Consider the following 15,266-nt stretch of genomic DNA (forward strand, 5'->3'; position numbering starts at 1 on the left):
ATGTATCCCTGTGTCTGTCTTTGTCTGATTACCAGTGTGTTTCCATGTATCCCTGTGTCTGTCTTTGTCTGATTACCAGTGTGTTTCCATGTATCCCTGTGTCTGTCTTTGTCTGATTACCAGTGTGTTTCCATGTATCCCTGTGTCTGTCTTTGTCTGATTGCCAGTGTGTTTCCATGTATCCCTGTGTCTGTCTTTGTCTGATTACCAGTGTGTTTCCATGTATCCCTGTGTCTGTCTTTGTCTGATTACCAGTGTGTTTCCATGTATCCCTGTGTCTGTCTTTGTCTGATTACCAGTGTGTTTCCATGTATCCCTGTGTCTGTCTTTGTCTGATTACCAGTGTGTTTCCATGTATCCCTGTGTCTGTCTTTGTCTGATTACCAGTGTGTTTCCATGTATCCCTGTGTCTGTCTTTGTCTGATTACCAGTGTGTTTCCATGTATCCCTGTGTCTGTCTTTGTCTGATTACCAGTGTGTTTCCATGTATCCCTGTGTCTGTCTTTGTCTGATTGCCAGTGTGTTTCCATGTATCCCTGTGTCTGTCTTTGTCTGATTACCAGTGTGTTTCCATGTATCCCTGTGTCTGTCTTTGTCTGATTACCAGTGTGTTTCCATGTATCCCTGTGTCTGTCTTTGTCTGATTACCAGTGTGTTTCCATGTATCCCTGTGTCTGTCTTTGTCTGATTACCAGTGTGTTTCCATGTATCCCTGTGTCTGTCTTTGTCTGATTACCAGTGTGTTTCCATGTATCCCTGTGTCTGTCTTTGTCTGATTACCAGTGTGTTTCCATGTATCCCTGTGTCTGTCTTTGTCTGATTACCAGTGTGTTTCCATGTATCCCTGTGTCTGTCTTTGTCTGATTACCAGTGTGTTTCCATGTATCCCTGTGTCTGTCTTTGTCTGATTACCAGTGTGTTTCCATGTATCCCTGTGTCTGTCTTTGTCTGATTCTGATTACCTTTGTGTGTTTCCATGTATCCCTGTGTCTGTCTTTGTCTGATTACCAGTGTGTTTCCATGTATCCCTGTGTCTGTCTTTGTCTGATTGCCAGTGTGTTTCCATGTATCCCTGTGTCTGTCTTTGTCTGATTGCCAGTGTGTTTCCATGTATCCCTGTGTCTGTCTTTGTCTGATTACCAGTGTGTTTCCATGTATCCCTGTGTCTGTCTTTGTCTGATTACCAGTGTGTTTCCATGTATCCCTGTGTCTGTCTTTGTCTGATTACCAGTGTGTTTCCATGTATCCCTGTGTCTGTCTTTGTCTGATTGCCAGTGCTTGTGAAGTAAAATGAATGAGCCAATTAATTAATAGCACATTGCTGCCAATTACACCATTAAACACATATCTAGAAATAATTTCACAGCTTTGAATCGTGAATTACTGTAACAGATTCTTAGCGCGAATTCAACTTCACAAGACGTCATCTGGCGACATTTTGGAGAAAACACATCCATACAGTGAAGTAATGACAAAATAGATGTTGCTCCTATTATGTCAGTCAATCTACAGCATCCACAGTATACTCACTTACAATGTACAGTATGCACAACTCAGTTGTATGACACTGGGATTAATACACAGGCATGAGAGCATACATACCAATTCCATGGAAAATTACTATCTTTTTTAACAGCCTCTAAATTCAGCTGATGATGAAGTTTGTCCGTGTTATTGTGAATGTTAACTGTATCCTGGTCTTCTAAGCAGTGAGCATAGACATCATTTAACAATGTAAGACCAGGAATGATACTCTAAGAAGTATAACATTTCTTTAACTTCCCATTCCTGTGCTTCTTTGGATGTAATTTAAGATCTAAACTCTGTGCTTTTTATTTTTTGAAGACTTTGTGGGGGTAAAGAAAGCTCTCACTTACACGTTTACAGTGTATCAACTCAAAGCTGAGCTGAACTGGCAGTGTAAAGACTTATACTCGACTTAAATATAATATGAATCATCTATTGTTTAGAAAATAACATTCATCCATTTGAGCTATTCCTATTGGTTTGCTACATCTAGAAGCTTCTATCTAAACAGTGTATTAAGCATTTATACACATTTCATGTTTTGTATTTACAGTCATTTGCGTACGGTAAACAGGAAACGCATCACTACTATGAGGGGTAAGCGGAGGTACACAGGAAATGCATCACTACTATGAGGGGTAAGTGGAGGTAAACAGGAAACGCATCACTACTATGAGGGGTAAGTGGAGGTAAACAGGAAACGCATCACTACTATGAGGGGTAAGTGGAGGTACACAGGAAACGCATCACTACTATGAGGGGTAAGTGGGGGTAAACAGGAAACGCATCACTACTATGAGGGGTAAGTGGAGGTAAACAGGAAACGCATCACTACTATGAGGGGTAAGCGGAGGTACACAGGAAACGCATCACTACTATGAGGGGTAAGCGGAGGTAAACAGGAAACGCATCACTACTATGAGGGGTAAGCGGAGGTACACAGGAAACGCATCACTACTATGAGGGGTAAGTGGAGGTAAACAGGAAACGCATCACTACTATGAGGGGTAAGAGGTAAACAGGAAACGCATCACTACTATGAGGGGTAAGCGGAGGTACACAGGAAACGCATCACTACTATGAGGGGTAAGCGGAGGTAAACAGGAAACGCATCACTACTATGAGGGGTAAGTGGAGGTAAACAGGAAACGCATCACTACTATGAGGGGTAAGCGGAGGTACACAGGAAACGCATCACTACTATGAGGGGTAATTGGAGGTAAACAGGAAACGCATCACTACTATGAGGGGTAAGTGGAGGTACACAGGAAACGCATCACTACTATGAGGGGTAAGTGGAGGTACACAGGAAACGCATCACTACTATGAGGGGTAAGCGGAGGTACACAGGAAACGCATCACTACTATGAGGGGTAAGCGGAGGTACACAGGAAACGCATCACTACTATGAGGGGTAAGCGGAGGTAAACAGGAAACGCATCACTACTATGGGGGGTAAGCGGAGGTACACAGGAAACGCATCACTACTATGAGGGGTAAGCGGAGGTAAACAGGAAACGCATCACTACTATGAGGGGTAAGCGGAGGTAAACAGGAAACGCATCACTACTATGAGGGGTAAGCGGAGGTAAACAGGAAACGCATCACTACTATGAGGGGTAAGCGGAGGGAAACAGGAAACGCATCACTACTATGAGGGGTAAGCGGAGGTAAACAGGAAACGCATCAATACTATGAGGGGTAAGCGGAGGTAAACAGGAAACGCATCACTACTATGAGGGGTAAGCGGAGGTAAACAGGAAACGCATCACTACTATGAGGGGTAAGTGGAGGTAAACAGGAAACGCATCACTACTATGAGGGGTAAGTGGAGGTACACAGGAAACGCATCACTACTATGAGGGGTAAGTGGAGGGAAACAGGAAACACATCACTACTATGAGGGGTAAGTGAAGGTAAACAGGAAACGCATCACTACTATGAGGGGTAAGTGGAGGTAAACAGGAAACGCATCACTACTATGAGGGGTAAGTGGAGGGAAACAGGAAACGCATCACTACTATGAGGGGTAAGTGGAGGGAAACAGGAAACACATCACTACTATGAGGGGTAAGTGGAGGTAAACAGGAAACGCATCACTACTATGAGGGGTAAGTGGAGGGAAACAGGAAACGCATCACTACTATGAGGGGTAAGTGGAGGTAAACAGGAAACGCATCACTACTATGAGGGGTAAGTGGAGGTAAACAGGAAACGCATCACTACTATGAGGGGTAAGTGGAGGTACACAGGAAACGCATCACTACTATGAGGGGTAAGTGGAGGGAAACAGGAAACACATCACTACTATGAGGGGTAAGTGGAGGTAAACAGGAAACGCATCACTACTATGAGGGGTAAGTGGAGGTAAACAGGAAACGCATCACTACTATGAGGGGTAAGTGGAGGGAAACAGGAAACGCATCACTACTATGAGGGGTAAGTGGAGGGAAACAGGAAACACATCACTACTATGAGGGAGGGGTAAGTGGAGGTAAACAGGAAACGCATCACTACTATGAGGGGTAAGTGGAGGTAAACAGGAAACGCATCACTACTATGAGGGGTAAGTGGAGGGAAACAGGAAACGCATCACTACTATGAGGGGTAAGTGGAGGTAAACAGGAAACGCATCACTACTATGAGGGGTAAGTGGAGGGAAACAGGAAACGCATCACTACTATGAGGGGTAAGTGGAGGGAAACAGGAAACGCATCACTACTATGAGGGGTAAGTGGAGGTAAACAGGAAACGCATCACTACTATGAGGGGTAAGTGGAGGGAAACAGGAAGAGAAAGAACACTGCCGTTGATGGTGATCCAATACGCTGTGAAGCAGATCACTGATGTACATAGTGACCGATGGCCGCACATAATATTGACACTCTATGTTGGTTACGGTCCATACTGTCAGGACAGGTAGATTAAGTTGGGACATGTACATTTATTTTTGACATGTAACTCGAATGTATCCACCATATAACTATTGCAATTATGAAACATGGCACATAATCACATCTATTGGCTACCGCATGTTAAGAATTCTAATTTAGATTAAAAAGTAATGAATACAATTTTGCAATATAGTGCTCTGTACATACATACCTACACTACTTTACCTGAACCAGTTACTTTCTTGTCTCTAACCTTGACGTCAGTCTTTCTCTCACGCTCTACTGACATAGATACATACAGTATATATCATTGTAAACATAAGTAAGTGCCATGTAAACAAGCTGGCTAATAATGTTGTCTTCGTTTAGGAATCTGAGCATGTATGGCACTGAAACATATGACTATCAGTTATATAGATACGGTTATCCCAGACAAGGTTGTGGAGGGATACAGTCAATATTATGACAGGATTTAACACTGTTATCTAGAACAAAACATTTGGTACAGCATGCATATCTGGAGGAAGAGGTATTACTGTAGCTACTGTAACTGTCTCTAGTCTGGTTCCCTGTGTGCTCCCATCTGGATGGGCTTCTACTTGTTGTTTCTGTACTTCTAGTGATTGATAGACTTGTGTTCTTTGTTCTCAGCTTTTCAGTGGGACACTGTAATGCCATATTTTCACTTGTGCTAACAGTTTGCTTTTCGCACTCAACCCTGAAGTCAATGTTGACTGTGAACTACTCTCTGCCTTGCCTGACGGTCTGGTCTGGTCTAGTCTGGTCTAGTCTAGTCTGCTCTGGTCTGTTTTGGTCTGGTTTGGTCTGTTTTGGTCTGGTCTGGTTTGGTCCAGTCTGGTCTGGTCTGGTCTGTTTTGGTCTGGTCTGGTTTGGTCTGGTTTGGTCTAATCTGCTGGGCTCTGCTCCGGTCTGGTTTGGTCTGGTTTGCTCTGGTCTGGTCTGCTCTATGCATGTACAGTACTCTATATCTTACCAATGGGCAGCCACACCCCTCCAGATACTGGCCTGGCCCTGCTGTTTGGGCCTCCCTTTCTCTCTTTTTTTTGTTTCTCTCTGAAGCCAGAGAGTGGAGGACTACCGTGGTGACTGGCCATAGTCCTCTACCACAGGGATATATACATGTATCACTGTGTCCTCTATTGGCACCTGGGCTGTGTCAGTAGAGACGCCAGGAGAAGCCAGGAGAAGCACTGCAGAGGGCACATTCATTTACAGTATATGACTCCAGCTGTGTGAGCTGCTCACAGATCTACCGACCGTACACATTCATTTACAGTATATGACTCCAGCTGTGTGAGCTGCTCACAGATCTACCTACCGTACACTGTATAGCCCTCTTTATATATACTGAACTAAAATATAAACGTAACGTGTAAAGTGTTGGTCCCATGTTTCATGAGCTGAAATAAAAGATCCCAGACATTTTCCACATGCACAAAAAGCTTATTTCTCTCATATTTTGTGCACACATTTGTTTACATCACTGTTAGTGAGCATTTTTCCTTTGCCAAGATAATCCATCCACCTCACAGGTGTAGCATGTCAAGAAGCTGATTAAAGAGCATGATCATTACACAGGTACACAGGTGCTGGGGACAATAAAAGGCCACTCTAAAATGTGCAGTTTTGTCACACAACACAATGTCACAGATGTCTCATTTTGAGGGAGCGTGTAATTGGCATGCTGACTGCAGGAATGTTCACCAGAGCTGTTTCCAGGTCATTTCATCTTCATTTCCCTACCATAAGCCGCCTCCAATGTTGTTTTAGAGAATTTGGCAGTACCTCCAACTGGCCTCACAACAGCAGACCATGTGCATGGCGTTGTGTGGGCGAGCGGTTTGCCGATGTCAACGGTGTGAACAGAGTGCCCCATGGTGGCGGTGGGGTTATGGTATAAGCTACTGACAACTAACACAATTGCATTTTATCCATGGCACAGAGATGCACAGAGATAAAGTGACGAGATCCTGGGGCCCATTGTTGTTAGGGTATCTGTGACCAAAAGATGTATATCTGAATTCCCAGTCATGTAAAATCCATAGATTTGGGTCTAATTAATTCATTTAAATTGACTGATTTTCTTATATGAACTGTAACTCAGTAAAACCTTTGACATTTTTGCATGTTGCGTTTATATTCTTGTTCAGTATACTGTAGTTAACAGCTTCTAATCTCAGAGAGCAGAGACAGACAGGGCAGAAAGTAGTGGCAGGATTCCACTCCAACACGCACTCTGAACCTGCAGTGAGTCAACCAGACCCATTATAAATTCTAACAATACATAGGGATTTTAAAACATCACAGAAGATGAGATGGATGATCTACAACAGGTATTACTAATCAGTGTTGGCAAGGAAAAGGGAGCATTTGACTAAGTGCCAGGGCTTCCAGGTCGCTCAGCAACAATGACAAGGGGTTCAAATAGACATGCCAAAGGAAAGCTCCTCTCTCTGGTACCAGCCGTTAATGCCAACCTCTTCCTAGTCATTTTCCCAACCCTTTTATTCCCTCCTTCTTTTCTGGATAATAGTAACGATGGACAGAATGTGTCAGGAGGTAAGGAGAAATTGTTGGGGGGCTGGATGGGTAAAGCTTGATTGAGGGGTTGGCATTCAGAATGACAACATCTTAATGTCTTTCATTGTTTTTCCCTCCGAGTCTCTCCAGGCTAAGGCCTGTGTGTGTGTGTATATATATATATATATATATATATATATATATATATATATATGTATATGTATATATAAATATGTGTGTGTGTGTGTGTGTGTGTGTGTGTGTGTGTGTGTGTGTGTGTGCGGGTGCATGAGAGAGAGAGAGAGATAGAGAGAGAGAGAGAGAGAGAGAGAGAGAGAGAGATTGGGGCTGTGGCAGGTGTAACCCTGGTCCTCGGAGCATCCCACTAATCTGATGACTGGCTCACTCAAAGCGTTCGTAGTTCCTGGTCTGTCTCACCCTGGGTACCATGTCCAGCAGCAGTCTGGAGGGAGGGGAGAAGAGAGACATGTCATGTGATACAATAGTGTATGGGATGTGTTAAAACACATAAATGTTTGACAACTACAATTGTTAAATCGACCATTTTAAAAACAAGCACACGTAAAACTTCAAAAAGACACACATCCACATGAGTAGTCATGGAGGATAACAAACATTATAAACTGGGTTGTTCAAGCCCTGAATGCTGATTGACTGACAGCCGTGATATATCAGACCATGTACCACAGGTATGACAAAACATGTATTTTTACTGCTGTAATTACATTTGTAACCAGTTTATGATAGCAATAAGGCACCTCAGGGGTTTGTTGTATATGGCCAATATACCACGGCTAAGGGCTGTATCCAGGCACTCTGCGTTGCGTCGTGCATAAAAACAGTCCTTAGCCGTGGTATATTGGCCATATACCACACCTCCTCGTGCCTTACTGCTTAAATAAAATCTGGGACTTATTTCCATTGTGGTCCTCTCTAACTGTAAGATAAGATAGTCACTTTCTTTTTCCCATGGGGGAATGTGTGTCAGTATACACAATGTGGTCCGATTTATGGCTAATGAGTGTGTAGCATGTGTGTCTGTCAGGGTTGGGCTCAATTCCGAATTGAATTGAGAATGCCTCATGAATTCAAATTAAATTCTTGAATTTGAAGCAATAAACAGGATACAGAATTTCAATTCGAATTTGAATGAAAGGAAATATAATTGAATTCAGTGAAATTCAAATGCTTCTTCCATTCGATATTAGGTATAGTCTGTACAAATATACATCTTGTAAATAAAACATCCAACATGTCGTTAAACACAGCTGAAGTCAGAAGTTTACATACACCTTAACCAAATACATTTAAACTCAGTTTTTCACTATTCCTCACATTTAATCCTAGTAAAAATTCCCTGTCCTGAGGTCAGTTAGAATCACCACTTTATTTTAAGAATGTGAAATATCAGAATAATAGCAGAGATAATTATTTATTTCAGCTTTTATTTCTTTCATCACATTCCCAGAGGCTCAGAAATGTACATACACTCAATTAGTATTTGGTAGCATTGCCTTTAAATGGTTTAACTTGGGTCAAACGTTTCTGGTAGACTTCCACAAGCTTCACACAATAAATTGGGTGAATTTTGGCCCATTCCTCCTGACAGAGCTGGTGCACCTGAGTCAGGTTTGTAGGCCTCCTTACTCGCACATGCTTTTTCAGTTCTGCCAAAACATTTTCTATGGGATTGAGGTCAGGGCTTTAATGATGGCCATTCTAATACCTTGACTTTGTTGTACTTAAGCCATTTTGCCACAACTTTGGAAGTATACTTGGGGTCATTGTCCATTTGGAAGACCCATTTACGACCAAGCTTTAACTTCCTGATCCGAACTGAACTGATGTCTTGAGATGTTGCTTCAATATAATCACATAATTTTCCTCCTCGTGATGTCATCTATTTTGTGAAGTGCACCAGTCCCTCCTGCAGAAAAGCACTCCCACAACATGATGACACAGTCCCCATGTGCAGTTGCAAACCGTAGTCTGGCTTTTTTATGACGGTTTTGGAGCAGTGGCTTCGTCCTTGCTGAGCGGTATGACAGCTGTGTGGTCCCATGGTGTTTATACTTGTGTACTATTGTTTGTACAGATGAACGTGGTACCTTCGGGCATTTGGAAATTGCTCCCAAGGATGAACCAGACTTATGGAGGTCTTGTCACGCCCTGGTCGAAGTATTGTGTGTTTATCTTCATTTATTTGGTCAGGCCAGGGTGTGACATGGGTTTTTGTATGTGGTGTGTAGGTAGTGGGATTGTAGTTTAGTGGGGTGTTCTAGGTAAGTCTATGGCTGTCTGAAGTGGTTCTCAATCAGAGTCAGGTGTTTATCGTTGTCTCTGATTGGGAACCATATTTAGGCAGCCATATTCTTTGGTTGTGTTGTGGGTGATTGTCCTTAGTGTCCTGATGTCCTTGGTCTGTGTTAGTTGACACAAGTATAGGCTGTTTTCGGTTTTCGTTTCGTTTATTGTTTTGTAGTGTTTTTTGTATTGATTCGTGTTACGTTTATTTGATTAAACATGGATCGCAATATACACGCTGCAGTTTGGTCCGACTCTCCTTCACCACAAGAAAACCGTTACAGGTCTACAATGTGTTTTCTGAGGTCTTGGCCGATTTCTTTAGATTTTCCCATGATGTCAAGCAAAGAGGCATTGAGTTTGAAGGTAGGCCTTGAAATACATCCACAGGTACACCTCCAATTGACTCAAATGATGCTTCTAAACCATGACATCGTTTTCTGGAATTTTCCAAGCTGTTTAAAAGCACGGTCAACTTAGTGTATGTAAACTTCTGACCCACTGGAATTATGATACAGTGAAATATAAGTGAAATAATCTGTCTGTAAAGAATTGTTGGAAAAATGACTTAGATGTCCTAACCGACTTGCCAAAACTATAGTTTGGTAAGTGGTTGTGGAGTGGTTGAAAAACAAGTTTTCATGACTCCAAAAAAATGTATGTAAACTTCCAACTTCAACTATACATGCATGTTCAATATGGGGGGGAAATACCACATTTCCCAGAATGCATTAGTTTAACCCTGAAGTTGACCCAGAGGCCTTCAAAAAGAAGCCAAAGAAAATGAAATATAATTGGCTTTTCTAAGCACTAAGGTTAAAAGAGAACATGAACATTGTTTCCAGAGAAAAGTGATATATTCTTTGGTATCTGGAGATGTGACCTGTCAGATTCAATGAAACTCATTATTTGACTAAAATTCTACATCCTGTGGGGGAGTTGATTGGGAGTCAATTCCAAAATGAATAATTGAGCCTAACCCTGATGTATGTACATGTGAGTGTGTGTGAATGTCTTCATGTGACCTTCTGATGTGACTGTCTGTTTACGTAAAGTGAGCATGTCTGTGCGCGCGTGCGTGCAGGCTACACTTCTCTTACTTGACCCCATACGCGAGGATGACGAGTCCGATGATGACGCCGATGGAGCCGTCCAGGTACCAGACGTCAGGGTGGTGTCTGAACACCTCAGCACTGATGAGGATGGAGAAACCCATGATTCCTCCCACCATGGAGTTAAACGCTACAGCCACAGAGAGGAACCACATTAATAACACACCATGGAGTTAAACGCTACAGCCACAGAGAGGAACCACATTAATAACACACCATGGAGTTAAACGCTACAGCCACAGAGAGGAACCACATTAATAACACACCATGGAGTTAAACGCTACAGCCACAGAGAGGAACCACATTAATAACACACCATGGAGTTAAACGCTACAGCCACAGAGAAGAACCACATTAATAACACACCATGGAGTTAAACGCTACAGCCACAGAGAAGAACCACATTAATAACACACCATGGAGTTAAACGCTACAGCCACAGAGAGGAACCACATTAATAACACACCATGGAGTTAAACGCTACAGCCACAGAGAAGAACCACAATAACACACCATGGAGTTAAACGCTACAGCCACAGAGAGGAACCACATTAATAACACACCATGGAGTTAAACGCTACAGCCACAGAGAAGAACCACATTAATAACACACCATGGAGTTAAACGCTACAGCCACAGAGAAGAACCACATTAATAACACACCATGGAGTTAAACGCTACAGCCACAGAGAAGAACCACATTAATAACACACCATGGAGTTAAACGCTACAGCCACAGAGAAGAACCACATTAATAACACACCATGGAGTTAAACGCTACAGCCACAGAGAGGAACCACATTAATAACACACCATGGAGTTAAACGCTACAGCCACAGAGAAGAACCACATTAATAACACACCATGGAGTTAAACGCTACAGCCACAGAGAGGAACCACATTAATAACACACCATGGAGTTAAACGCTACAGCCACAGAGAAGAACCACATTAATAACACACCATGGAGTTAAACGCTACAGCCACAGAGAGGAACCACATTAATAACACACCATGGAGTTAAACGCTACAGCCACAGAGAGGAACCACATTAATAACACACCATGGAGTTAAACGCTACAGCCACAGAGAAGAACCACATTAATAACACACCATGGAGTTAAACGCTACAGCCACAGAGAAGAACCACATTAATAACACACCATGGAGTTAAACGCTACAGCCACAGAGAAGAACCACATTAATAACACACCATGGAGTTAAACGCTACAGCCACAGAGAAGAACCACATTAATAACACACCATGGAGTTAAACGCTACAGCCACAGAGAAGAACCACATTAATAACACACCATGGAGTTAAACGCTACAGCCACAGAGAAGAACCACATTAATAACACACCATGGAGTTAAACGCTACAGCCACAGAGAAGAACCACATTAATAACACACCATGGAGTTAAACGCTACAGCCACAGAGAAGAACCACATTAATAACACACCATGGAGTTAAACGCTACAGCCACAGAGAGGAACCACATTAATAACACACCATGGAGTTAAACGCTACAGCCACAGAGAAGAACCACATTAATAACACACCATGGAGTTAAAAAGCCTGCCTCCATGTCTGTCTGGTGGGAAATGAGTGAAAAGGGTCTGAGAACAGAACAGCAACATCAGACTTATTGGATTGTTGCTTTGTGTGTTGTGAAAACCTGGGGGGAGAGAGAAGGGGGAGGGAGAGAGACAGAAACACAGAGAGAGAGAGAGAAAAGACCACCAAAGAGAGTGAAGGAACAGGTGTATGAGGAGAGGGATAGAGGGAGGGAGGGGCTGAGGCTCTACTTTGAGCCTGTAGGAGAGGAGTGTCTACAACTGGACCACGTACACCAGTCACCTCAGCTCTTATTTATTACCATCATTTGCTTTTTTTACTTTCTCCCATTTTCCTCACCTCCCTGGCACAAGGCCTTATATCGCTGCTTTAATTGGCTCCAGTTCAAGTAGGCATGCTGTGCAAGCCCTTGGTACAGTGTGTGCGTGTGCGTGTGCGTGCGTGCGTGCGTGCGTGTGTGTGTGTGTGTGTGTGTGTGGTTGTATGTGCATCTTTGCGGGTCCCTGTGTGTGGTACGTGTGTGTGTGTGTATATATGAGTCAGTCTTTCCTGGCCTACCGTCAGTGATGAGGGCTCTACTGGTCAGCACTCTCCCCAGCATGAACTTCAACACAGCCAGGATAATACACATAATCCCACTGACAATAGACACACTGAAGAGGAAGTCATCCTGAGAAATGGAGAGACAGAGAGAGAGTAGAGGAGAGGAGACAGAGAGAAGAGTAGAGTAGAGGAGAGGAGAGGAGAGGAGAGGAGAGGAGAAAGAGAGAAATAGAGTGGAGTGGAGGGGAGGGGAGGGGGAGGGAATAGAAGGGACAAAAGGTAGAACATCTACAGTGAGTTGAGTAGTTCGTTACGGAGTGCTCTTGTTAAGCCTTCAGCAATGTCATTAATATTAATATGGCACAGCCAGGCTTGCAGTATGTGCCTCTCCTCTCCACAAGGTCATTATGTTTGGTATGGTGTCACTGTGATAAAACACTGCTTCACAAACACATGATGCCTCCTATCCAGTATTAGAGCTCTATGCAATCTGTGTCGCTGAAGTGATAGAACAGAAATGTAAAAGTAATTTCCGATTGAGACGAAATATGACCATTTACCGTGAAGGCTGTCTCCGCTAACACGAGAACATTGCATTTAAATTCCAATCACGCTGTAAATCTGAACTTCCGCGATCTGGATTGAATAGAGCCCTTAGTGAAACAAAAGGTGACAAAGATTGGTATAGACACATGTTGTGTTGATACAATATGCTGTATATCCACTGTAAACTCCAAGGCATTTTTAACTCAAATACTTCTAGTAATTGTACTCAAACTCAATGAAAAGTCATTATTACTTCAAATGTTTATGTGGTACTGACTCAAAACTAATTTTTTAAAGATATGAAAACAAATTAACTTTTTTCCCAGCATGCTCTTCTGCAGGTAGATTCTTTTGGACATGTTTCTATTATCTGTGTTTTGCATGTACATTGAGTGATTCATTGATTAAATGTTTTGCTACACAAAAATAATTGTTTTATAAACTACATTTTTGCACCCATTACTGAAATGGTTTAAATGGCTAAGGTAGTTTCCTCCCCCTGCTCTTAACCCCGACAGTCATTATGAAAGCAGGTTGCGGGTGAATATACATTTCAACTGTTGGATAGCCTAAGGCTGGCTAGATTTCAACAGGAATTACACATCACTATGCAAGCCAACATCATGTGATTTACAGTTAGGGATGCAAAATTCAGGGACATTTCCCAGGTTTTTCCATAAATCCCGGTTGGAAAATTACTGGAAATATGTTTGTGAAAGATTGTGGAATTTTGCAACCGTACTTGCAGGCCTGATGTGGCCTGTAAACTAGGAGTTTCAGGCCACTGTATAAGGCCTTATGATATATGTAATGGTTCAGTTATAATGATACTATTCACCTAGGAACTCACTTGGTGAAGGCCACAGGACTGAAAATTAACATTTCTGTCACTAACCAATACAGTCATTGGTGGTAAATCTACAATTCAATCGAAAAGGCAAGGCACACCTTGAAGTTATTGGAGGTGTGGCTTAGTGGGGGCGTTACATTTACGTATACATTACTCAAAAAAAATGCATTTCTATTACTCATATGAAGGTAGTACTGCTCACTTCAGACATTTAAGTTCCCAGATACAAATGTTTTTCATACCCTGCCATCATGATATATCATTCTACCAGGTAGCATTGAACACATACGAGTCTAAGAGCTGTCTAAGCCAGCATATACAAACACATTGAATAACAGATTCTAAATGGATCAACAGTTAGTCCCAAAATTACAATTAAGTTTGTTCTGAGTTGTCTGTACTGTATCTGGGAAATGTAAAAAAAAAGATAAGGAAATATTTGTGTATTTAACCCCTTATTTTAGCCACTAAACAGTCTAAGCCCTATCTTAGTCGGGGAAGGGGGTACTACTAAGCTATATGGAAATGTATTAATGTCATACCAAGGATAATTTTGCTATTTGATTTGAAATTTTAAGACCCCTTGAACTATCAAAAAAATATATTTACACAATTATTTGCTGAAACATTTTATTTGGCCTTACTGCTATTAGCTCATAGAAACGCATTGAATAACAAAATCACACAACCCTCCCCAAAGCACCCCAGTACATTTTGAGTGTTCCCTCTTATTCCCCACGTCAGAAGCCTTTACCGCGTCTGGAATCAATACTGAACAACATTACTGGTTGATCCTCTATCTAATATGGAGATATCCTCCCTTCCCTCTGCATGTTCAGACACCTAGTTAGATTGGTTTCCCAGCTGCTGTGTGGAAGTGGACCTTTAATTTGAGCCAGGGATAAATGACAGAAAGAAAGGAAAAACACCTTCTGTCTCTCTCTCTCACAACCGACTCACAGACAGAAGGTGTCTGAACATGAACCACTCTCTGTCTCTGTCTCTCTCTGTCTCTCTCTCTGTCTCTCTCTCTCTCTGTCTCTCTGTCTCTCTGTCTCTCTGTCTCTCTGTCTCTCTGTCTCTCTCTCTGTCTCTGTCTCTGTCTCTGTCTCTCTCTCTCACAACCGACTCACAGACAGAAGGTGTTTTTCCTTTCTTTCTGTCATTTGTCCCTGGCTCAAATTAAAGGTCCACTTCCACACAGCAGCTGGCAAACCAATCTAACTCCTCCATTTTTAATCAGGTTCCAGACTCACTGGCCACTGAGGGAGGGTGGACGTGAGAAGAATCACATCCAGGCAATCCACACATACACACAGAGCTACCACCATCTTACTAGACCTGACCTC

General features: G+C 42.5%; 1 protein-coding gene and 1 long non-coding RNA gene across 52 annotated transcripts in view; one reads left to right on the forward strand and one right to left on the reverse strand.

The window, feature by feature from the left end:
* Nucleotides 1-1,654: 1,654 nt before the first annotated feature.
* Nucleotides 1,655-7,027, forward strand: LOC127931157 (uncharacterized). Of its 50 annotated transcripts, none has more exons than XR_008139970.1 (9): nt 1,655-2,257; nt 2,340-2,503; nt 2,542-2,705; nt 2,747-3,115; nt 3,239-3,361; nt 3,444-3,771; nt 3,813-3,894; nt 4,022-4,144; nt 4,186-4,259. It is a non-coding gene; the product is annotated as an uncharacterized LOC127931157 (long non-coding RNA). The 50 variants fall into 50 exon arrangements; XR_008139965.1 differs by having other exon boundaries at nt 3,854-3,894; XR_008139983.1 differs by lacking the exon at nt 3,813-3,894 and having other exon boundaries at nt 3,444-3,607; nt 3,690-3,771.
* Nucleotides 7,028-7,229: 202 nt separating this feature from the next.
* LOC118386378 (transmembrane protein 163) overlaps nt 7,230-15,266 on the reverse strand; it is a 98,632-nt gene continuing 90,595 nt past the window's right edge. For both annotated transcript variants that reach the window (XM_035774095.2, XM_035774093.2), the window contains exons 6-8: nt 12,537-12,648; nt 10,388-10,529; nt 7,230-7,425 (exon numbers count right to left, since the gene is read on the reverse strand). In XM_035774095.2, the coding sequence (XP_035629988.1) occupies nt 7,365-7,425; nt 10,388-10,529; nt 12,537-12,648 (315 nt within the window). In that variant the 3' untranslated portion in view covers nt 7,230-7,364. The remainder of the gene's footprint in view (nt 7,426-10,387; nt 10,530-12,536; nt 12,649-15,266) is intronic.

The sequence above is a fragment of the Oncorhynchus keta genome, chromosome 7 (genome assembly GCF_023373465.1).
Source record: "Oncorhynchus keta strain PuntledgeMale-10-30-2019 chromosome 7, Oket_V2, whole genome shotgun sequence".
In the NCBI taxonomy this organism is placed as follows: Eukaryota; Metazoa; Chordata; class Actinopteri; order Salmoniformes; family Salmonidae; genus Oncorhynchus; species Oncorhynchus keta.